This window comes from Sprattus sprattus (assembly GCF_963457725.1).
Source record: "Sprattus sprattus genome assembly, chromosome: 1".
NCBI lineage: Eukaryota > Metazoa > Chordata > Actinopteri > Clupeiformes > Clupeidae > Sprattus > Sprattus sprattus.
In genome coordinates, this window is record NC_137920.1 from 30662727 (window position 1) to 30684651 (window position 21925).

Sequence of the window (21925 nt, forward strand, 5' to 3'; positions counted from 1 at the left end):
AAAATGATAGCTTCACTGCGAGGGGGCACAACTGTATCGGCCTGAATGGCAACCATTTGAGGCTCCAGGGAGGGATTAAGATCCACAAGGGGGAGGGTCTTGCCCATTATCTGGCAATTTTTTTTCCCCAGATCCACCACAGCACCATACTGCGACAAAAAATCAAACCCAAGCAAAATATCTTTAGAGGGGACATCAGATACCAAAAACTCTGCAACCAGTGCGAGCGAACCAAATTGACACACAGTCTGCCAGCAACCCAAAACATGCATCCCGCCACCATTGGCTGCCATAGCCCTACCTGTATAACCTTCCAGATCACACCCCCCCTTGGTTATAGACAGCCAGAGTTGCTTTGGAATGACAGAACGTGAAGCTCCAGTATCTACAAGTACATGACAATCAAACCCACCTATTTTAGTATGAAGGTAGCCGGAACCACCCTTCAATCCGTCAAGGGCCATGGTAGATGCAAAAGAGGGGGCGAGCATTTGGCCTTCTGTGCGCGCCCCCACTAGTTTCCCTGCAGATAAGGACAGTCGCGGCGAACGTGGCGATTACATCCACATTCCCAGCATCCGCCATTACGTTCTGTACCCATCTAGAGGATAACCCAGGTGATTTAGAAGAACGCAAAAAGGGGGTGGGCTCTGGTGGTGCTGATGCAGAGGGGGGAGAACCACTTGGACGGGCTACCGCTTTCACTGCAGTCTGCAGTGATTTCACCTCCTGCCGCAGGCCCTCAACAACCCCAAGCAGGGAATCCATTCGCTCGTCGCTGGGAGACTTTTCGACAATCTCACGTACTCTACAGTCAGGTGCTAGTGCCCCACCCTCTAGGCCCCTAATGAGCTCCAACTCTGCAGCTAGATTAATAGCACCCTCTAGTGTCGCTGGTTTAGTACTACGTAGGCTGACACGCAAATCCCCAGCCCCTACATTCGCTATGAAGTGATCCTTTGCCAACAAATCTTGAGTGGTAACATCAGCAGAAGGATACGCTTTAACCACTAGTCGTCGAAGTGCCATGCCAAAATCTCTAATTGACTCATTGTACAGTCTCTTACGGGAAGAAAAAGTGGCCCGGTTCCAATCAGCACTATCACAGGGATCTAGGCACTAACCCATAGCATCCCTCAACAAGGTGTAATTAGATTTAGCCGTTTCAGGTAACCCACTATATACCTCCCGAGCACGCCCGGACAACAAAAGGCCCATGAATTTTAATCTCAATGAATCATCCCAATTGTTAACATCAGCCGCTATTGCAAATTGTTCTGCCCAATCGGACCATTCTCGCCCTGTGCCAGTGAAAGTTTCTGGCATGAAACCAGATAATTTGAGGACGTCACAACCTGTTAAGGGATGTTGCGCAGGTGCACCTCCAGGCTCCGACATTCTAATAATTTATCCACACCGCTGCCACCAGTGTAATAAATATTGGGTTTTCTCTATTTTGCCTATAAGGGCAATAATACCAGAGCCTGAATGAACACAACCAACGGTAGCAATATATAATCCTTTATTTCAATTCATCAGGGACATATAATATCTGGGTTAAAAAGGTGCAGGGGCTCAATCGCAGGGATAGAGGGCAGCGAGTAATGTTCACAAGCTTCATTAAAGTGCACCCAATAAAGCCAACTCTTGAAGCACACACACACACACTAAATTGCACACCGCCACTTGGCGCACACAAGAGCACTGCAACTGTTGGATCAATCCACCCCTCTGAAGTACACACGGCAACCCACAACCAATAGGCTAAGAGAAGCTTAAGCTTACATACACTACCCCACTATGCCCCGTTCTCTGGGCCCGCAATGCACTATTAAGAGTACGCAAACAAAACACACACACGCACACAACACACACACTAAAAGGGATAACTTAACTCGCCGACCGGCGACAACCCCCCCTGGGGTCTGAGTGCGTGGAGCTGGCTTAGTCCAAAGAATGCCCGAATGTGGAGGGATGTTGTGGCTCACGTCACGGAACACCCGACGGTAATAGCAGCGGCTTCTCACTCCGCTAAAGCCCCGGCCCTGACTGTATAAAGGAGGCAGCTAACCTCCCCTCCTAACACTGGACGCAACTAACCCGCTGGACTACCTGTCTTTGTCGCAGGCAATCCTAATTGACTGCGAACGACACCCTCACGCACCCAGGAGTGTCAAACCGCACCGCAGATTCTCACGTCTTGTCTCCCTTCTTCCTCTTTTCACAGTTCCGTCTCAGGTAACCTCAATCAGCCGCACCTGGCTTGGCTGATTACCAATCAATCAAATCCCACCGTTCACTCACATCACAATATGTTGTGCAATGATGTCATTCAGTCACCATGTGTATGATATTTTGTTTAGTATGTATATATTTTGTATGTGGCCTATACAATCGAAAAGTAGAAAAGGAAAAAAGAAAAAACAGGTAGGATATATTTGTTTTTGTTATTGTTTTTAATTCTAGTACATGGAGGTAAAATCTGCAGGTGATAGGCCTACTGGAAAATTATGACACTTGTGAGATTGCTGAGTCTTTTGCAGGCGTATGATGTCTGTTCGCTTTCTGTGTGCTGCGCTCCACTGAAACAGACTCCAGACTATCTAAATGCCTTGGCAGCTGAGCTTGACCAGCTGACACAAATGGAACCCAAATGTAATGTGGATTTTTTTCATATTATTATTAGGAGTAGTATTGTTATATTATTAACTATTATTATAATTTATATTGTATTTTTGCTAAAGACCTTTAAGTGTTAATGTTCTCTTACTCCCACCACCACAGTGATATCCACGAAGCTTTGCCGTGCAGCACTTATGCGTAGTACAAATGTAGGCCTAATACGCATGATCATAGCGCCTCCTGTTGGCCAAGAATTCTACCAACTAGACTTTAGACTCAGGAATATCTAATGTGATGAGTGATTATGGTCATGGTAAAACATAGATCAAGATATTTGAAACTGGCCATGCATACATTCAGATGTGTTTTATGCCACATGTCTTTCTATTTGATCAAAGAGATTTTAAGCATATTGTGTGGGGTGCGCGCGTGCGCGTGTGTGTGTGTGCGCGCATTTGACGAAGTGATGACTTTGATGCACTGAATTGAACGGGCAATTTTCAGTAGGCTACACCTGTCTTTCCATTCTCCATTTCCCTCTCACATACACACGCATCACCCCCCAACACACACCATGCTAAACATCTCTTTCATTTGACATTCACTGAATTGAACGAGCAATTTTCAGTATCTTCCCATTCTCCCTTTCCCTCTCACACACCAACATGTGCCCTCTTTTGGCAGCAGTCCTTCAGCACCAACCATACATGATGTCTATGGCACCAACAGCCGCTCTGGGTAAAGTAGGTCGGATTTCTATGGTGGAAACAGCTTCCTGTCACGTGGTCATTTCAACTGGCGGTACATTTGTTTTGTTTATGGAACTTAGGCGTCGGTGAAAATGGTAAATGCAGGCGGTTGTCAAAAGTGAATTTATCTTAACGAACTCACTTGTCTGTGGTGTTACATGTCCCACTATATGTTGTTAACTCAGATGTCACATACAGTATATTGGTAACTTTAGCCATATTTGTAAAATATATGTATCGCTAGCTGCAGTTGAATTTAATGTTAGCAGATGGTAAAGTAGCAATCTAGCTCGCTGTCTTAAACCTGAGATGAGCTTGTCATAAAAGCCATGCAGACGTGTACAGCGAATAAGCGACGCATATTCTTAATATATTAACGAAGTTTACTTTGACTCGTCAGGCTGAAGCGCCCTTTACTTTTGACCAGTCGCCAAGGGTTGATATGTGTTCAGATGCAGCAAAGGCGGAAATACTGGACGAGTGCGAAGAAGTATTCTCTCAACTTCAAAAAGTAAGGGATAACTAACTAGCTAGCCAATTACTTGTTAGAAATGCAACACAAATCCAATTTAACGTAAGCCATTTTAACTTGGTATTATAAACTCTTGATTCTCTTCAGTGTTATGCATTTGAGGTTGGCAAATTCTGTCTTACAGCTTCAGAATATGATTATATCGTCTGACACAGAGGCCTGTGGCGTTGAAAGAAGTGAAGTGAGTGTCTAAGCTTCCTCATGTATTTAATGTTCTGTTGATGTTGACATACCTTTGATAATAAGCCTCAGCTCTATGGTTTCTAGTGAGATGAACAGGATGAAAAGAGAAGTAAAGGAATAGGATAGAGCCTGTTTTTACTAATAAACTATTTTAGGTGCTCTAGGTCAAGGACATTTAAGCATCCAGACAAATCTAATACAGATACATGGAGTTAAAAAAAGGCCAAATCTGCAGGTGATACTGGAAAACTGACACTTGCAGCCGTATGATGTCTGTTTGTTTTCTTTTTGTTGTGCTCCACTGAAACAGACTCCAGACTATCTGAATGCCTTGGCAGCTGAGCTTGAACAGTTGAAACAAATGGAACCCAAATGTAATGTGGATATTTTTTTTTGTATTATTATTAATATTATTATTAATTATGAATTATTATTGTATCCTTGCTAAAGACTTTTAAGTGTTAATGTTCTCTTCCTCCCACAGTGATATCCACAAATCCTGAGATCCTGGCAGCCGTGGGCATGGACGAGGTACGTCTGATCCCCTAGCCCCTTATGGCATTGGGGTGGGCCTTCTGTTCAGGGTTTAGCTCTCTTTTCTTTCACATAGCATGTGTATTGACATGAATGTTTGATTTAAGGGGCATACCTCAACATCCAGTCTCTCGTCACAGATATACTTTGGGAATTACACACTAGTTGTCACTAAAACACTTTTTCTTGTAAAGTATCTGTAAAGAACTTTGGATAACTGCCTTGGCTTGTGTGTGTGTGTGTGTGTGTGTGTGTGTGTGTGTGTGTGTGTGTGTGTGTGTGTGTGTGTGTGTGTGTTGTGTGTGTTGTGTGTGTGTGTGTGTGTCTTTCTTTGTGGTCTTCACTTGCGTTTGTAATGCACTTTCTTGTCTCTCACAGCTAAAGACACTTGACAGCCAGCTGGACATGGTTGTGTCCTACTACGAGACAAAGAGGGAGTCTCTCAGAGAATCATTAAGAAGGTGTCCCCCTTTTATACTCCACATAAGACCCCCATTCAAAATGTTTATATTATATACAAAATGTGTAGACTATATGTTTTTTTGTCCTGTTTTAGAGAGAACCTGTGGCTGAAGGAGAAAAAGCAGGTTCTCAATGCGGTCACTGATCAAGTTGAGGCAGAGCGACTTGAAAACGACAAATTGTCAGAAAACAGGTAAAGTATTACTGATCTGTAACGAATCAAGTCTTGATCTCTAACGAATCAAGTTTTACTGATCTGTAGCGACTCAAGTATTACTGATCTGTAGCGACTCAAGTATTACTGATCTCTAACTAATTGGTGACCGATCTTTCTACATGGTTGACATAGTTAACATGACAGCGTCAGATATCTGGCTATGTTGGGGGGGGGGGGGATCAACAATTAAAACGCACAACTTGAAGTACGACCACATGCTGTGTTTGTACCTTAGTAAGTTGCAGGCCATGAAGAGGAAGATCAAGAAGATGAAGGACTACCAGGCCACCCTGATGGAGACTCTGAGTGAGCTGTTGGAGGAGCACTTCCCAGGCCCTAAACAAGGAAGAGCGAAGACTGGGAGAAAGAAGGTAAGGACTTGTCAGATTACTTTACTACAGTGGTCACCAAACTTTTTTGGCCAAAGATCACAACATCTGCCTTGGTGATAGGCAAGATCTACTTATTGAGGCGTTGAGAAAAAAAAGACTGTCCAGACTCCAGACTGGACTTACAACTCACCTTTTTTTGGCCTAATTGTCATTGAATACAATTTTACAGTTTGGTCCAGTTTTCAAATTGATGTGACCAAGAACACACTAAAAGACGTAAATTCAGTGCAATTCAGGAAAATATTTCCTTGTTTAGCTTAAAAAGCTAATCAGACTAATTATGTGTTGCAATTATTCAGGAGTTACAGGTATTCAAATCATTAAAATGATTAGGGTGCCTAAATATTTGCACTGCCAATTTTTCACATTTCATTTAATTTCACACAATTAAATACTGCTACACTAAATATCTTTGTCTGGAAAACACCCCAGTACTCAGTGTTAACTATAAAATGAATAATATACCACTGTGATCTTTTTTGGGTGAATACAGAGAAAATTATCATGCAGCCTCAAGGGGTGCCAACACTTTTAATAAGACAGTATTTAAAAGCAGGCTGCGAGCATATTAATATTTCGAAAACCCACGGGGTAATTGGAACAAAGTGGGAGTGGTTGATAACTTAAAACGTACTCATGTAACGTGTCACCGTACACATTAATATTAATATTTAGAAACGCATTGCAGTGTTTTCACGAGTCGTAGAAGTTAAATTAGACAAATATCTGTCTATAAATAGACTTGGGATGTCGTTTTTTTAACAAACTGGCGATAATCAACATTACTACAACATTTAAGAGAGCTCGAGGATCTTATGCACGCGAGTTGAGCCTAGTTTTCAAGCGGTCAGAAATGTTGGAAATCTCTCTACATTGGGCAGACGTTCTGGCATTAAGGGGGAAGTGCTGAATTTGTGAGAAATCGTTGTTGATTACGTTCCAATCAACCCTACAGACATCCTCGGATTTAAATAGCTGGCGGGGCATTTCTGTATGAAAATCCAGGTGCAGAGAACCGTGTTCAATTTAAGAATCCTCATTCTGGTGAGCCCAGCTGAGAACAATAAGAAACCATGAATCAGGTGGAGGTCTTTTCTGACGTTGGTCTATCGAAGTCAGAAGACACTTAAAAAATAAAAAATTTAATTTTAAAAATAATTATGGAAATCGACAGGGAAGGTCTCCGAGATCGCGATCGACCGGTTGGCGACCCCTGCTTTACTAGATGCAGATCCAGACAGTCCCATGGTGGAAATGATCCAGAAGGTGTCGGATCCCTCTCTCGTGAACATTACACGTATCGTTACAGTGTTAATTGTCGGACGGCGTGTGTTATAGGCAAACGTTTGCGTTGTCATGTGGATCCATTATTAAACTGAAGATATAGATTGTTAATCCATTATTAAATGTAGCATTTTGATTGTTTAACAGAATGGCAGATGTTTGACTCTGTCGGATAACTGACATAGCTACACTAGTATTTTTATGGGAATGCAACTGGGGGCTTAAAGATTTAAGAAAAGACGTGGATCACTTTGTTCACGGAATGAAGAATTCTTGATTGGTGTTTTTGTGTAGTTCTAAAAAAAAAAGTGAACTTTGGTCTTGTATGTTACCTAGAGGAAGCAGTTGGAAATACTCTGTATAATTATATATTATCACGCCATATAAATGACTGATCCTACTTCTGTTTGCAGACCACAACTGCCGAACCAGAGGTGGACCTTCTCCCACTCAGTGAAGTCCTGGAGGTATTCAAGGATTCAAAGTTTTATTGTAAAAAGTACAGTAATGTAAAAAGTACACAGAAACATGTTGCTTGAATGCTTCCCCACAGACTAGATAACTAACATTAGAGCAGAGCAACATTACAATGTAATAAATACTAACTGACAGTGTCTACCAACACACAGTACAACTTACTCAATAACTGTAAAGAAACTGTAGAAAATGACTGTTTGTACAGTCAGTGATTTATCTGTTGTCTTCCGGCCTCTGAGTGCACACTGCCGTGGTAGGCTAATCTAGATCTAGAGGTAGGTAAGCGCCACAATGTAGGCCAATCTAGATCTAGCTGTAGGTAAGCGCCACAATGTAGGCCAATCTAGATCTAGAGGTAGGTAAGCGCCACAATGTAGGCCAATCTAGATCTAGAGGTAGGTAAGCGCCACAATGTAGGCCAATCTAGATCTAGAGGTAGGTAAGCGCCACAATGTAGGCCAATCTAGATCTAGCTGTAGGTAAGCGCCACAATGTAGGCCAATCTAGATCTAGAGGTAGGTAAGCGCCACAATGTAGGCCAATCTAGATCTAGAGGTAGGTAAGCGCCACAATGTAGGCCAATCTAGATCTAGAGGTAGGTAAGCGCCACAATGTAGGCCAATCTAGATCTAGAGGTAGGTAAGCGCCACAATGTAGGCCAATCTAGATCTAGAGGTAGGTAAGCGCCACAATGTAGGCCAATCTAGATCTAGTGGTAGGTAATTGCCACACGGTATGCCAATCTAGATCTAGAGGTAGGTAAGCGCCATAATGTAGGCCAATCTAGATCTAGGGGTAAGTAAGCACCACACGGTAAGCTAATCTTGATCTAGCGGTAAGCAAGCTGAAGTGGGTCCAAACCATCAGGGATGATGTCCCTTATGTGTCCTGGACCAGCCTCTCAAAGCACTTAATTGCAGTGGAGGTTAGTGGCAAGATTGGAGGACAGACCACTAAGGGAGAGTATGAATTGGTATAGAACCAGTGTTTGTATTTGCCGAAAATAGGAATTCAGGTTTCAGATTGCTTAAAAAATCATATGAAGTAGGTGTACACGCATTTCTGCCTTGAATTTAAAGAGTGATAAATTGCTGCTTTGTCCGTATTCTTGCAGCTACTGACGAACAAGACCTTGGAGACTCCCCATGAACCGTACGTCACCATGGATGATCGCTTTTGGGCGCCCTATGTTGAAATGCTTCTGCGTTACGGAATCGCAACAAGGCACTCGGAAGACCACACTAAAATCCGTCTGGAGAGTTTCTACTGAATTCTCTCATATGCGCTGAGGTGTGTGTTTCAGGGATGTCGAAGCGTGCTGAGAGCATGCTGAATGACAACAGGAACACTTCAACACCTTACATCCATGTCCAGCAAACGTATTGCTTTGTATTATACTAAGATATTTCATATATGTATTAAATTATTACTTTTTGAAGCACTTTATTATCAAGAAAATGTTTTTATATCCTCACTTAATGATGTGCACTCTAAACAAAAATTGCATTTGGAATGATTTAGTTAACACCCATTGGAATAGTTAATTTAGGTACTACATAGTAGTCAATATTGACAAGAAAACTTTCAGTTCCAGAGGAGTTTTGACTTAATTTAGCTGGAAGTACGGGAAAAGATAAGAACACAGAAGAGATTATCAAGTGCTAAAGATAATACCCCCAACATTTTAAAGTATTATAAAAGTAAAAGTGTGATTGCTTGTAATGATTGGGGGTCAATGCAGCCTTTTGAATTTTACCTCGTAAACTGCATGAGATTTGGCATAATGATGTTACGAAATGGTTTCAGTAGTGATCTTAATCAGGCCTGTCCCAGCACCGTTATCACAAATGTTCACTGGATAGATGATCCTCAGAAACCCTTGCACAAGCAATGTGGTATGATCACCTAGCAGGACATTATATGTTAGGTCTTTAGTTATGACCGTTACCTTGGCAGTTGTATAGAATTTTGCTTTGAATTTGGTACAAATACCTATCTGTCACTTGCCCACTTGGCCCTCTAGTGAGCTATTACCTTAACAATCAGTTTTGGCCTGAAGACATTTCCGTTGTTTTCATAAGAACCTGCTGATCCTTTAACTACTGGGTGGGGCTCTGGTGGCAGGACGTGAGTGCTTTACCAGTCCTTTTGAGGCTTTTGTTATATACAGGACATGCATAGAAAGCATGGTAATGTGGAATCATATTAACTTCCATAAAACAAAAAAGTTTTTTTGCTGAAGTTAGGTGGAAATGTCTATATATGGCACCATGGAGGCACTTCTTACCCTCAGTAAGCCCACTGACCTATCAATTGATGAAATTATGCTACCAATGAACCAGTTGAGTTATACTGAAGATTTTACTAGATATTTTGATCCAAATGTAAACACTTGTTTATTCAGCAGATGAATGGACCAGAAAGGCTTGTAAAATCAACAAGAACAAGTTAGAAAATAAACTCCACATTGCGGTGTGTAATATGACCTCTGTCCGTGCAGTCAGAGACTGAGCATGTACATATTATGAACTCAAGGTGCCTCCAGGGCCCTCCAGCTCCAGGGTAGTGGCAAGAAACAACTCACAGTCCAACCACACTGTGTTTACGTGACATGTTTAATACCTGTAGATTGCCTACAGGAGTCAAACCACATCCGACAGTATCATTGTGCTATATTAATGTATTTGAATTGCAATCAAATAGCACATTAAGGACCAAATAGAAATAAACCTGTATAGCCCATCATTCAGGATGTACGAGACTAATATCGCAGGCATTAGCTGTGTCTGTTCATCTTGTTCCTGGCCCAGCATGCCTTTTCTTGCCACTGAACCAGCCTGAACTTTCACAACCAATCAAACAAGGCAGGCTTGCTTAACGTGCAACTAAGCCGCACTTTATAAGTTAGGTCTTATGTTATGACTGTTACCTTGGCAATTGAATTTTGCATTGAATTTACATTGGCATACATTACTATTTGTCACCTAAAACACAAAGTGAGCTATTAGCTTAACAATCATTTTTGGCCTTAAGGCGTTTCTGCTGTTCATTTGACTACTAGGATGGGCTCTGATCAAATAGGATGTGAGTGCATGCCTTTAAAAGGTTTTTGTATTTGCTTTGTGTTTGGGTCTAAGTCACATTTGTCTGGGGTTTGTCTTTTTCAAAAAAAATGTATAAAGGGAGATTGACATTGGTAGGTTGAGGGACCCATGCTGTAATACAGGCTAGACAAGGGGCAAGAACTGAATAGAAATAGATAAGGTCTGTTGGACACTGCGGTGCTTTTTTTTTTCTTTAACAAGACAAAAATAATGTCGACGCGCGCAGGATCGGTAGACAAGCATACCACTTATGTCTCTTTTTCTTTATAACAACCATGTCCCAAACTCGTAAATCACAGCAAAATGAACCAGTGCACAAATAATCTAAATAACAATGCACATCTAACCTAGAAATGCTGGTTACAACAGACAGACAATGTTTGAATGTTTGTTGTATGTTTCTAGTGAACATGTAAGGAACTATAGTTAGTGGATATGGCGGCTGTACGCTGATAGGGTGTTTAGTGCCTGTGAGTCATGTTTAGTGGTTTTGCAAGCTGTAGAGTAAAAATGTGGCATGAGTCTGAATTTATAACAGATACATTCTTGTGTTAATTTCAATCTATACAAAAGGAACAATATGAGTTTATTTGTGTAAATGAACTTGCCATTTATTTACAAAGTTTTGAGAAAAAGGCATTTATGTCTGTATAAATTGTAGGATTGTTAGTTGAAGGCAAGAATACCCGCACACGCTTAGAAAATGAACTCCTTTCAGCTGGTTGCAATTCAGCAATCTCTTCACTAGATGTCCTCAAAAACGACACGTTTTACCTTTAAACATCACGGTAGAGCAGTCTTATACCAAACAAAACATGGACTTTTAAATTATTGCCGATAATGTTGCGAACTGGTAAAGCATCTTCAGACCTCAATGGTCACATTTTCTTTGACGTGGTTGAACAGTGGGGCTTTCTCTGTGCGTGTATGCCAAACCAAAACCTGTGGAATAGAGAAGAAAAAATGATCTGTAAAATGTAATTATAAGGTACCAAAGGGCTGCTATGAGCCCCAATGGCTACACTGAGACCCACTTGGTGGAACGCATCTTGGATCTCAATAGAATGGTGCATGATAGTTGTCTGGGAATTCCCTGCCCCTTCACTGCATTGCATTTGCTCAGTTAGTCTGGCAAACTATCATCAGCGATCCACTTCACTCACGTAATTGGACACGCCTTTAACCAATCAGACCAACGATACTATACAACGATCGGTAATAAAGCAAACACATATTTTTTCTGTATGAATTGTTCCAGGGCAAGTTTCTGTTCTGTTTTCAAAGAAAACTTGCCTTATCGAAGTTTGGCGGTGCTTCGGCGGCCACCATGTCCAATGTTTAAAAACTCTCCGTGCAGTAGATTTTGTAACGTAGCCGTGGTAAGTTTAAATCCGCCAATGGCGCGCCAGGAAGCCAAAAGCCAGTTTGTGATTGGCTCCAAGGATTCTGGAAATCTTGAAATGAACGGCTATCCAAAGTTGGCCAGATCCAGTGCAGAGGCAAAATCAATTTGGCCGGAAGTGGGGCGGGACTTCCGAGACTAGCATGATAGTGCACAAACCAATAGAATGGTGCATGATAGTGCACAAACCAATAGAATGGTGCATGATAGTGCACAAACCAATAGAATGGTGCATGATAGTGCACAAACCAATAGAATGGTGCATGATAGTGCACAAACCAGTAGAATGGTGCATGATAGTGCACAAACCAATATAATGGTGCATGATAATGCACAAACCAAGCATTTCTAATTGCAAATGACAGTGTTTGTCATGAGTAATTACATAAAGATGACAAAAGATTTATGTTTTTTGTTTGTTTGTGAGTCGTGACTGTGCGTCCTACTCTTTTCATATATTATTAAGGGATTTAAAAGTCAATGGGCCTGAAAAAGGGTTCTACTGCGTAAGGACTGGAAAACATTAAAGAGCTGTATTCAACCTATTCAGGGGCTGAACACATGCAAGGGTGCAAATCATCAATCTGGATCAATGGCCAGTAGTATTTCTTTAGCCAACAAATGTAATAATACAATCATTCTAATAACTGTATATATAAATAAATATAATACTCTCAATTTGATTATATGATATGTGTGTGTTTTTTTATGTTCCTCAATGTAAAACTTGTGTTTCCTTCCATTGTAAAAATGTGGTACTTTTTTTTTTCTTGGTAAGAGGGCTATCGTCCACTTGTTAAATATTTCTCTTTCCTAAGAGAAAAAAAATTAACTAAAAAAACATTGGTGAGTCTCAGAAACCAATGGGTTTAAACAAAAAAAGAGGTTAAGAGGTTACAAGGAATTCTCCCCACACCAACACCTGAAAACTTTGTTTTAGGAGAGTGGGGAGTGATAGGACATTGCCTGGAAATGTTTCCTGATCATTGAGCGCACATGGATTTCATCATTAGAATACTTTTCTGTTCTATAGCGTCAGATACCAAACGACACAAGTGGTGTAAATGCACTGGGACATACAAAAGTGTCCATGATTCAATGATGTGCATTATGCAGTACAGTTAGCAAAAAGTAACAGTGAAAAATAAGAGTTGTGAAAAACAGTAGCAAAAGTGACACAAAAAAAAGAGCTGTGATGAACAGTAGTGAAAGTAACAGTGGAAAAGCTACACTTTCTAACAGCTATCACTTTGCTCTGGGGACTGTTAAGGGATACTGCACCCACCACATGAGAAAAGAAAGGGGATGGAAGTATCTGAGATTTCAGATGACAAACAAAAACTCCCAACTCACAAAGGAGTTAGTAAGCAGTGGTTATAATTCTGTAGGGCATGATGTCACAAAGCGGAACCGTCAGCCTCACCTTCGTGCAGTTGTTTGCTTTGGGCTCTAGGTCCTCCAGCGTGGTAAGCTTGTTCAGGAAGTCGTTCTCCTGCATGCCACTTATGGCCCCCTGCAGGACGAAGCGAGCATTGGGATTGGCGAGGATCAGGATCAGATTGACTGCAAAGCCTACAGGAGAGTGAAGGGAGAGGGAGAGCAAGAGACAAGGGGTCATTCAAATAAATGATCGGTAGTTTCATTTGTCGTATGGAAAAAAGATTATCCACGCCTACCATTAGCCATTGTGATGCAAACAGAAAAAGTAATCTTTGCTAATTGTTAACATTTTTAGGACACTTCCCTTAGGTCAGTCTTGTCACGTGACTGACGATCTGTCCTGTTCCATGCACTCATTGTTGGTTATAAAACAATTGGGTTCTATCGCGTTATTTAGCTGTTTCTGATTGGACGGGAGACGTTCCATGAGTTGGATTATCCGTAAACATACCAACCGTTTGGGACTTTTGACAGCTAATAAGAAATCACTCTGCACATTGTTTTATGCTGTGTAAATAATGCCTTTATGTCTTGTGATGTTATCATCTAACAGATGGCAAATACTATAATTAAGCAATATAGCACGAATGGGAGTGGGGTATGTAAGGGATAGCCCAGGTGCAAGCTTATAAGACGGGCCCTTGTCAGTTGTGTAAGGCAGTGGTTCCCAAACATTTTATAGTCCTGTACCCCTTCAGACATTCAATCTCCAGCTTTAATCTCCTCCAGCTTTAATCTCGAGCCAGCAAGGAACATGTGTGCTTTATGCAGTGATACAGACTATGGCTAATATTCTCCACAAATCTGACAATGTAATGCCCTGGTACTCAGTAATGTTCCTCGGCACTTCTGCTCTGCATACCTGACCGGAGCCATCAGTAGAATAATTAATTCTAGTTTAACACACCTGATTTAGGTGAGCATTTTTAATGACACTGATTTCAGTGAAGTATGCTCAGAGCAGGGACAGGTGGGAGATTTTGAGTCCTATGGGTATAGGCAAGAGCAGGACTGAGATCCTCTGATGTGACGTGTCTGACAGATCAATGGCAATGAGTGTTTCTGGGCGTTATTGCGGTTGACTACTGTGATTGTGCTGTATAGCACTTGCCTGCCATGTCGGTGCCGAATCTCCTTCCAGGAAAGCCTGTGTACCAGCCCACCACTTTCCCATTGTGGACCACTGGACGCTCGTACCCACGGGCGGCTATGAGCCCCACTGGCCACACCGAGACCCGCTTGGTGGAACGCATCTGGAGAGGGAAAAAAAAGAAGGAAAATACATTAAAACGTCAGTGGATCACAATAGAATTGGCTTTTACCATAAATGTTTTATTCTTGTAATGTTGTCTTCCTGTCAATAATTAAAACCAAGCTTCTCTCCCAGTTGCCACGAGGCATCTCCTTGAAGTCATATTCAGCCAATCAAATGAATCAGCCCAGGCAGATCAGATGAGGTCGCATCCTCAGATGCCCTTTGCTTTGCTTGTGGGGTACATATTTTGGTAACACTTTATTTGAAGGGGTGTGCATTAGACTAAAATGAGGGTCAAGGGCAATGGGTCAGGGTCAAGGGAATTGTTTTATGACAACTTTATAGTGTAACAAAACTTGAAGACATCATAATGTATGGTCCAAATTGTACCACTGTAGTTGAGGTCACAGATGAAATTGACATGCCAATTTCAAAACAAACTACAAATGGCAGATTAATGTAATATTATCATCACATAAACCTAAAGCTAGTGTGATAGTTGGTCCTGTCATGGCATGTTTCATGACAGGTTATGTTTTCTTGGTTAATGTCCAACTTGATATTAAAAATGACAATTTATGAACAGGCACTTAATGACAACAGTGATACACAATCATAAATGCTCCTTCATGTTCATGACACATGTCATATCAGGCTTTTTGCACAACCTTCAAATAAAGTAAATAAAGAAATATACATTATATTTAATACAAAGAAGTAAGGAGCAGTCAACTAAATAGGTAAATAAAATAACAGATTCATTATTTGCACTGGCAAGTATTTGTGGTCACGAAGACTTGATTCTAATTCTTAAGATAGTGCTGTGAATACGAACCTCCTCGAAAAGCTCCAGGTCGTTTATGTGTTGTCATCGTCTCCGAAGTAAACCACACCAGAGTCAAGGGGTCCCCGGTTCTGCCGAAGCCAGTCCAAGCCGAGGTTTCTCTGTTGACTACCTCTGGCTATGCAACCCGGCTTGCAATAGTCGGGTTTGGAGATGTTCAGATGGGTGTGCGGTATTCCCGAATTTAATAATAATTTGGCAACAAGGGGCGACCGAAAGTCAGCGTCGTCTACCACGATCCAGTGAAGGTTTGGGACCTGGCGCAAGGTGTTGCCCATTCGGGTCAAGTCGGCTTTTTGCGTTGGCCTCTTATACAGCCGCGGAAAAAATTAAGAGACCACTTCAAAATTATCAGTTTATCTGGTTTTACTATTTATTGGTATGTGTTAAAGTAAAATGTACATTTTTGTTTTATTCTATAACCTACTGGCAACATTCCTACCAAATTTCAAATAAAAATATTGTCATTTAGATCATTTATTTGCAGAAAAATGACAATTGGTCAAAATAGCAAAAATGATGCAGTGTCTTCAGATCTCGAATAATGCAAAGAAAACAAGCTCATATTCATTTTTAAACTACACAATACTAATGCTTACACTTAGGAAGAGTTCAGAAATCAATATTTGGTGGAATAACCTTGATTTAAAATCACAACTTTCATGTGTCTTGGCATGCTCTCCACCAGTCTTTCACATTGCCGTTGGGTGACTTTATGCTACTCCTAGCATTGCCCTGCTGGAAAAAACACTTCTCAGAGTTGGGGAACATTGTCAGAGCAAAAGGAAGCAAGTTTTTCTTCCGGGACAACGTTGTACTTTGCCTGGCTGAGGTTTGTAAAAGACCATAAGAATTGAAAAAGCGGACTGGAGGTTCTTCTAAGTTCGTCTTCTCTGATGAGTCCGATTTCACAGTAGGTGCAAGACTCTCTGGCTTGTAGGCCTCTCCAGGTCTCCGTCTAACCATCAGACGACCATGTGTTGGGCAAAGCTGAAAATTGGACTCATCAGAGAAGACGAACTAGAAGACCCTCCAGTCCGCTTTTTTCAATCCTTATGGTCTTTTACAAACCTTTTGCTCTGACAATGTTCCCCAACTCTGAGAAGTGTTTTTTCCAGCAGGGCAATGCTCCATGCCACACAGCCAGGCCAGTAAAGGTGTGGATGGAGTACCACCAGATCAGGACCCTGTCATGGCCAGCCCAATTTCGAGACCTGAATCCCATAAAAAACCTCTGAAATGTGATCAAGAGGAAGATGGATGGTCACAAGCCAGGAAAAGAAGCCGAGCTGCTTGAATTCTTGCGCCAGGAGTAGCATAAAGTCACCCAACGGCAATGTGAAAGACTGGTGGAGAGCATGCCAAGACACATGAAAGTTGTGATTTTAAATCAAGGTTATTCCACCAAATATTGATTTCTGAACTCTTCCTAAGTGTAAGCATTAGTATTGTGTAGTTTAAAAATGAATATGAGCTTGTTTTCTTTGCATTATTCGAGATCTGAAGACACTGCATCTTTTTGGCTATTTTGACCAATTGTCATTTTTCTGCAAATAAATGATCTAAATGACAATATTTTTATTTGAAATTTGGTAGGAATGTTGCCAGTAGGTTATAGAATAAAACAAAAATGTACATTTTACTTTAACACATACCAATAAATAGTAAAACCAGAGAAACTGATAATTTTGAAGTGGTCTCTTAATTTTTTCCGCGGCTGTAAGTTGGGGTGATGACGTATATAAAGGGAAAATCCGGCGTCTCCATCGAAGGCAAGTGAAGCATGACCCCGACCATAACACCCCCAGCCAGAAGGACGCAAGCTGGAACTCGCGTGGAAAACTTTGTCATAATACCTGATGTGTGTCAGTGTAAAAATACCTATTTGAAACAGGAGAGATCCAATCTGGTCCTTTTCACTTCGTTCCTGTAAGTCTTGGCATGTCTCTCCGCCTCTGTTTCTGACCACAAGAGTGAGTTTGTGTGCGCATATCATTCAAATGCTGTTCGTTGCCGTCAATGTCACCAAAACTGACGTTGCAAGATAATGATTTCAATAACAATTTTATAAGTTGTACATAAAGCGCGCATCCAATGGTGGAAAAGGAGTCCAGTTAGTTGTCAAAACTAATTGACAGAAGTTCCCTATAAAAAAAAACCACAGAAACAATTTAATCAATACCTCCAGATAGGCCGTAAGGTGAACACGGTTTTCGTTTCAGCCCGTTCCACTCACTGGCATCTACACAATCTTTAGCTAATAAAAAAGAACGAGTCGTGGTTAGTTACCAAAAAAAAGTTCGTCGCTGATTTTCCAGTCGATTGTCTGTATGGCTTTGTTTTATGCAGAACTAGAGACTTCAGAGCGTAATAAGATTTTTGTCGGGAGCCGTGCCACGGTTCGACACGTGATCATGCTACACCAATGAGAAGGCTGCATTTGTCAACAGAATGGAAAAATGGCGGCTCCCGTGTGGTTAGAAACATCGTTAAAGATAGAGGAAAACATCCGAACATCCTCAAAAGTGGGCTAAATTAATTCTAATTAGTGCTGTATAGATAGCCGCGTCCAAGAATAACAATGAGGCAAATATACGATAATGTTATTTTTATGTTAAGTCATTTACATCAAGTTTAACATACATGGGAATAGGCCTACCCATTACTGTGGATCTTACATGGACTGTGAACACCCACCGAAGAAATCAAGGCAAAGACTGTACTTCCTACATCAGCTGAGGAAGTTCAGCACCATCAGCTGTGTGTCCTGACAGCATCACTTGGTATGGGAACTGTACAGCCTGTGACTGCAGCACCGAATCATCAGAGCATCTCTCCATATTCTGCAGGAGACCTACAAGAAAAGACCTACCTACCAGCGCCCAAGGTATTGTAAAGGATTCCTAACATCCTGACCATGGACTTTTCAAAACACTGAGGTCAGGCAAACGTCTCTGCTGCTACAAGACCAGAACAGAGAGACTGAGGAGGAGCTTCTTTCCTCAAGCATTCCTTATCCTGAACACACACAATGACTATAAAACATCAATTACACCTTTTTTCACACACTGCTCTTTAAACTCCCTCTTGCTATTTATGAAAAATATTTCTTGATCTTTCTTTCTTCACACTCGCACAGAAAAAACAGTAGTATTTTTATGTATGTGACAAATAAACCTCCATGTATCAATAAAAGGCAGTAATTGTAAATACCAATGACCATCTGTTTGTTCATTCATTCATTCATTCTTCCACAAATGAAAACAACACTAATGAACCATAAAAACACTCTTTATGAAACATGAAATATGATATATAAAACTGTACAAAACTGAATAAGAAATAACAGATTAGGGACACTCAGTCCTCACTGTTAGTGTCAGTGTAAGGACAGTTATCTTCCAGTTCCTACAGCAACGACATAGGTCAACTATGCAACACAATCCTGCAGAAAAACATCTGTCTGTCTCACAGGCACCTTTGCAGCCACAGTGTATCACATGCAAAACACTGTTTGAGACAGGACCTCATTATTGCAGCCTGGTAGTTTGCCCTTTTGCAGTGCTGATGGAGGGCATCAGTGGTAGGGGGAATGGATAATTCTGGCAAGGCTGATGATGTCATACAGAAAGCCTTGAACCTAGCTTTATTTACATTATCAGCAGCCGACTGATCATATGGCATACATACTGGCAAAGAAATGCAAATGTTGACTGCTCCAAGTTTAAGTTAGTACCTAAACTTTTAAAAGCCTTTAGGTACTCATCTTTCTCACATGCAACAGAAAATGTCTTTTTTTTCTCCTTTGCCATTAAAGGCACTTGTGGAGTCACACCCAGAAAATGTTTGAATTCCGATCAAGGCTGAAAACACACTGGTTCCAAGAGCTGATGACACCTTGGTAATGTCAATGATACATGTCCTGTTGCCAGTCCCTGTGAAAACATATAAAGTGCATGGCAAATCTGTCTGCACACTTACAGCAATGACTGCCACATCTGTAGATGCCAGACAGTGTAGCGGGTTGAAACGGAAACAGGGTTCACCTTACAGCCTATATGAGGATGTGCATGTGTGTGAGTGTGAGTGTGCACACACTGGGCACCTTCACGAGGCTTCTCTCCAGTCTTCTCTTCCACACACACACACACACACACACACACACAAACAGAGTTGAAGACCTTGTAAATGTTTTCCCACATAGTATGTTTTTGCATATGAAAATGCCAGTGAAAATGCCTTTACATATTGTAAACATATAAAAGGTCAGGCACATTTATGTGGACCTTCCCTGCCATGTACTATCAGGTGACGTTTTAAAGACCCAGCTTGTTTAGAAGTTTTTACACATTGGCATGAGTATCAACATATATGCATTTGAGAAGGGCAAACTTCACACTTCAGAATTCAAGCATTTACATGGCTTTTCTTCACTGTGCAACCGCTGATGGCATTTCAGACTTGATGTCCTAGTGTAGTGTTTCTCAACCACTGGGCCGTTGCACTTATCCTTATTACTACTGTATTTTGTGCTGTGTCTTACTGATATAATGTATTTAACCCTTATTTAATGTTAATCACAATTACAAACGAGGGTCTGACAGGGCTTACAATTAGGTGTGAGTGCTCCAGATCAATGAGGAAAAGTCAACCCCCTCGCTGGATTTCTAAAGTTGGGATGATTATTGTATTTCTGTAATGACTTCTTACAATGTTGCATGGAATTGTTTGTGTATCATCTAAGCCTATGATTTCTCATAGTTAAGATCACCTTAGCTGACGTAGGAAGTACAGTCTTTGCCTTGATTTCTTTGGTGTGCTGGGTGTTCACAGTCCATGTAAGATCGTCAGTAATGTGTATGCCCATGTATGTCAAACTTGATCTAAATGACTTAACATAAAAATAACATTATCGTATATTTGCCTCATTGTTCTTCTTGGACGCGGCTATGTATACAGCACTAATTAGAATTAATTTAGCCCAATTTTGAGGATGTTCAAGTGTTTTCCTCTATCTTTAACGATGTTTCTAACCGCACATTTTTCCATTCTGTTGTCAAAAAGCAGCCTTCTCATTGGTGTAGCATGATCACGTGTCGAACCGTGGCACGGCTCCCGACAAAAATCTTATTACGCTCTGAAGTCTCTAGTTCTGCATAAAACAAAGCCATATAGACAATCGACTGGAAAATCAGCGACGAACTTTTTTTTGGTAACTAACCACGACTCGTTCTTTTTTATAAGCTAAAGATTGTGTAGATGCCAGTGAGTGGAACGGGATTCATTTTCTAAAGCACTTTTCGTGCTTCACCTTGCGGCCTAAGATAAGCCGTTTGACTCTGAGCGAAGCAACCATCCACACAAACAATCCACTAGAGTAAAGACAAACAAGGAAAACGATGTGTTGTAACTCTGAAAGCACTAAATGAAATCGAACCAAATCTTCTTCTAGACAATCAAAATAATGTGTATAGGCATTAGCCTACTTACCTTTTACGAAACGAATTACCTAAAAGGTAGTTTTATCACCAACAGCCCCGCTGACACTGATAGAAAGTTGCCAACACACCATCTTGTGTATTTTGACAGTCTAGCTGGAAATATCATGCATGTGTTCGCTTTTCTTTCTTTTTTGCAGGGTGTACCAGCCCGTTGCACAGAATTACATATAGGGCATATCCTGGATGGCTAGTTGGGAAGGCACTGGTGTTTATCTGTCCTTCACATGACCATATGCAATCAAAATGATTTTGAGGATGGTACCAAAACTAGTTGCCTGTAAAACCATATCTCAAAAAGTGTCAAATTGTTGCATAGTGTTACTTTAACACTCTACATACAACAAAAATGGGAAGGCCCTGCCTTTAAAAATGCTATACATATTGTATGTTGCCTACTTGTTGTATGAAGCTTACAATATTGCTGACATTAAACCACAGTGTTTCCTGGTTGCTATGATTATCTGGCAGAGTTTTGTCGATTTAACTTATTATTAAATTATAATGGGAAGAAGTAGAAAAGGTAGAAACCCCCAGGGTGCCAGTGCAACTTGGTATGAAAAAGTTCATATTCACAAGTTCATATTCATGAGCACAGCTGGCTAACAAGTGATTACGATTACGGAATTATAAATCCATTGTGTGCTAACCGTCACATCCCCAGGGGCGAAAGGGTCTAAGCCCCTGATAAACCTACTATTTTTCCTGTGACCCAGCAAATCTAGCGGGGTCTGGGACATGCTCCCCCATAAGAAATGTTTTGAAAATATAATTTTAAATAGTGTCCTCTAGTGGGTTTTAGGAAGATAAATTAACACATTCAGATTTAAAATATGGCACAACAGTAAACATATTGAAGACATCTGCTGAGATAAGTGCTAGTTATACTTTAGCATGGTAGGAATTTGCAGCTCAAGTGAGTAGGTAAAC

The 21925-nt window shown here is 41.0% G+C and overlaps 1 protein-coding gene and 1 pseudogene across 2 annotated transcripts; one reads left to right on the forward strand and one right to left on the reverse strand.

The window, feature by feature from the left end:
• Positions 1–3537: 3537 nt before the first annotated feature.
• Positions 3538–8734, forward strand: cenpk (centromere protein K; the record flags this gene model as incomplete). The annotated part of the gene is made up of 10 exons (XM_080837329.1): positions 3538–3576; positions 3772–3882; positions 4028–4084; positions 4397–4460; positions 4571–4617; positions 4999–5081; positions 5177–5275; positions 5535–5670; positions 7389–7442; positions 8567–8734. Coding segments are annotated over 10 exons (846 nt in total), but the record flags the coding sequence as incomplete, so codon positions are not given.
• A 2686-nt stretch (positions 8735–11420) lies between these two features.
• On the reverse strand, positions 11421–21735 carry LOC308369091 (galactosylgalactosylxylosylprotein 3-beta-glucuronosyltransferase 2-like; annotated as a pseudogene). Its single transcript has 5 exons — positions 21646–21735; positions 15489–15805; positions 14510–14651; positions 13382–13530; positions 11421–11498 (listed from the first exon to the last, which is right to left on the reverse strand). The product of its transcript is annotated as a galactosylgalactosylxylosylprotein 3-beta-glucuronosyltransferase 2-like (transcript).
• Between the last annotated feature and the right edge of the window lie 190 nt (positions 21736–21925).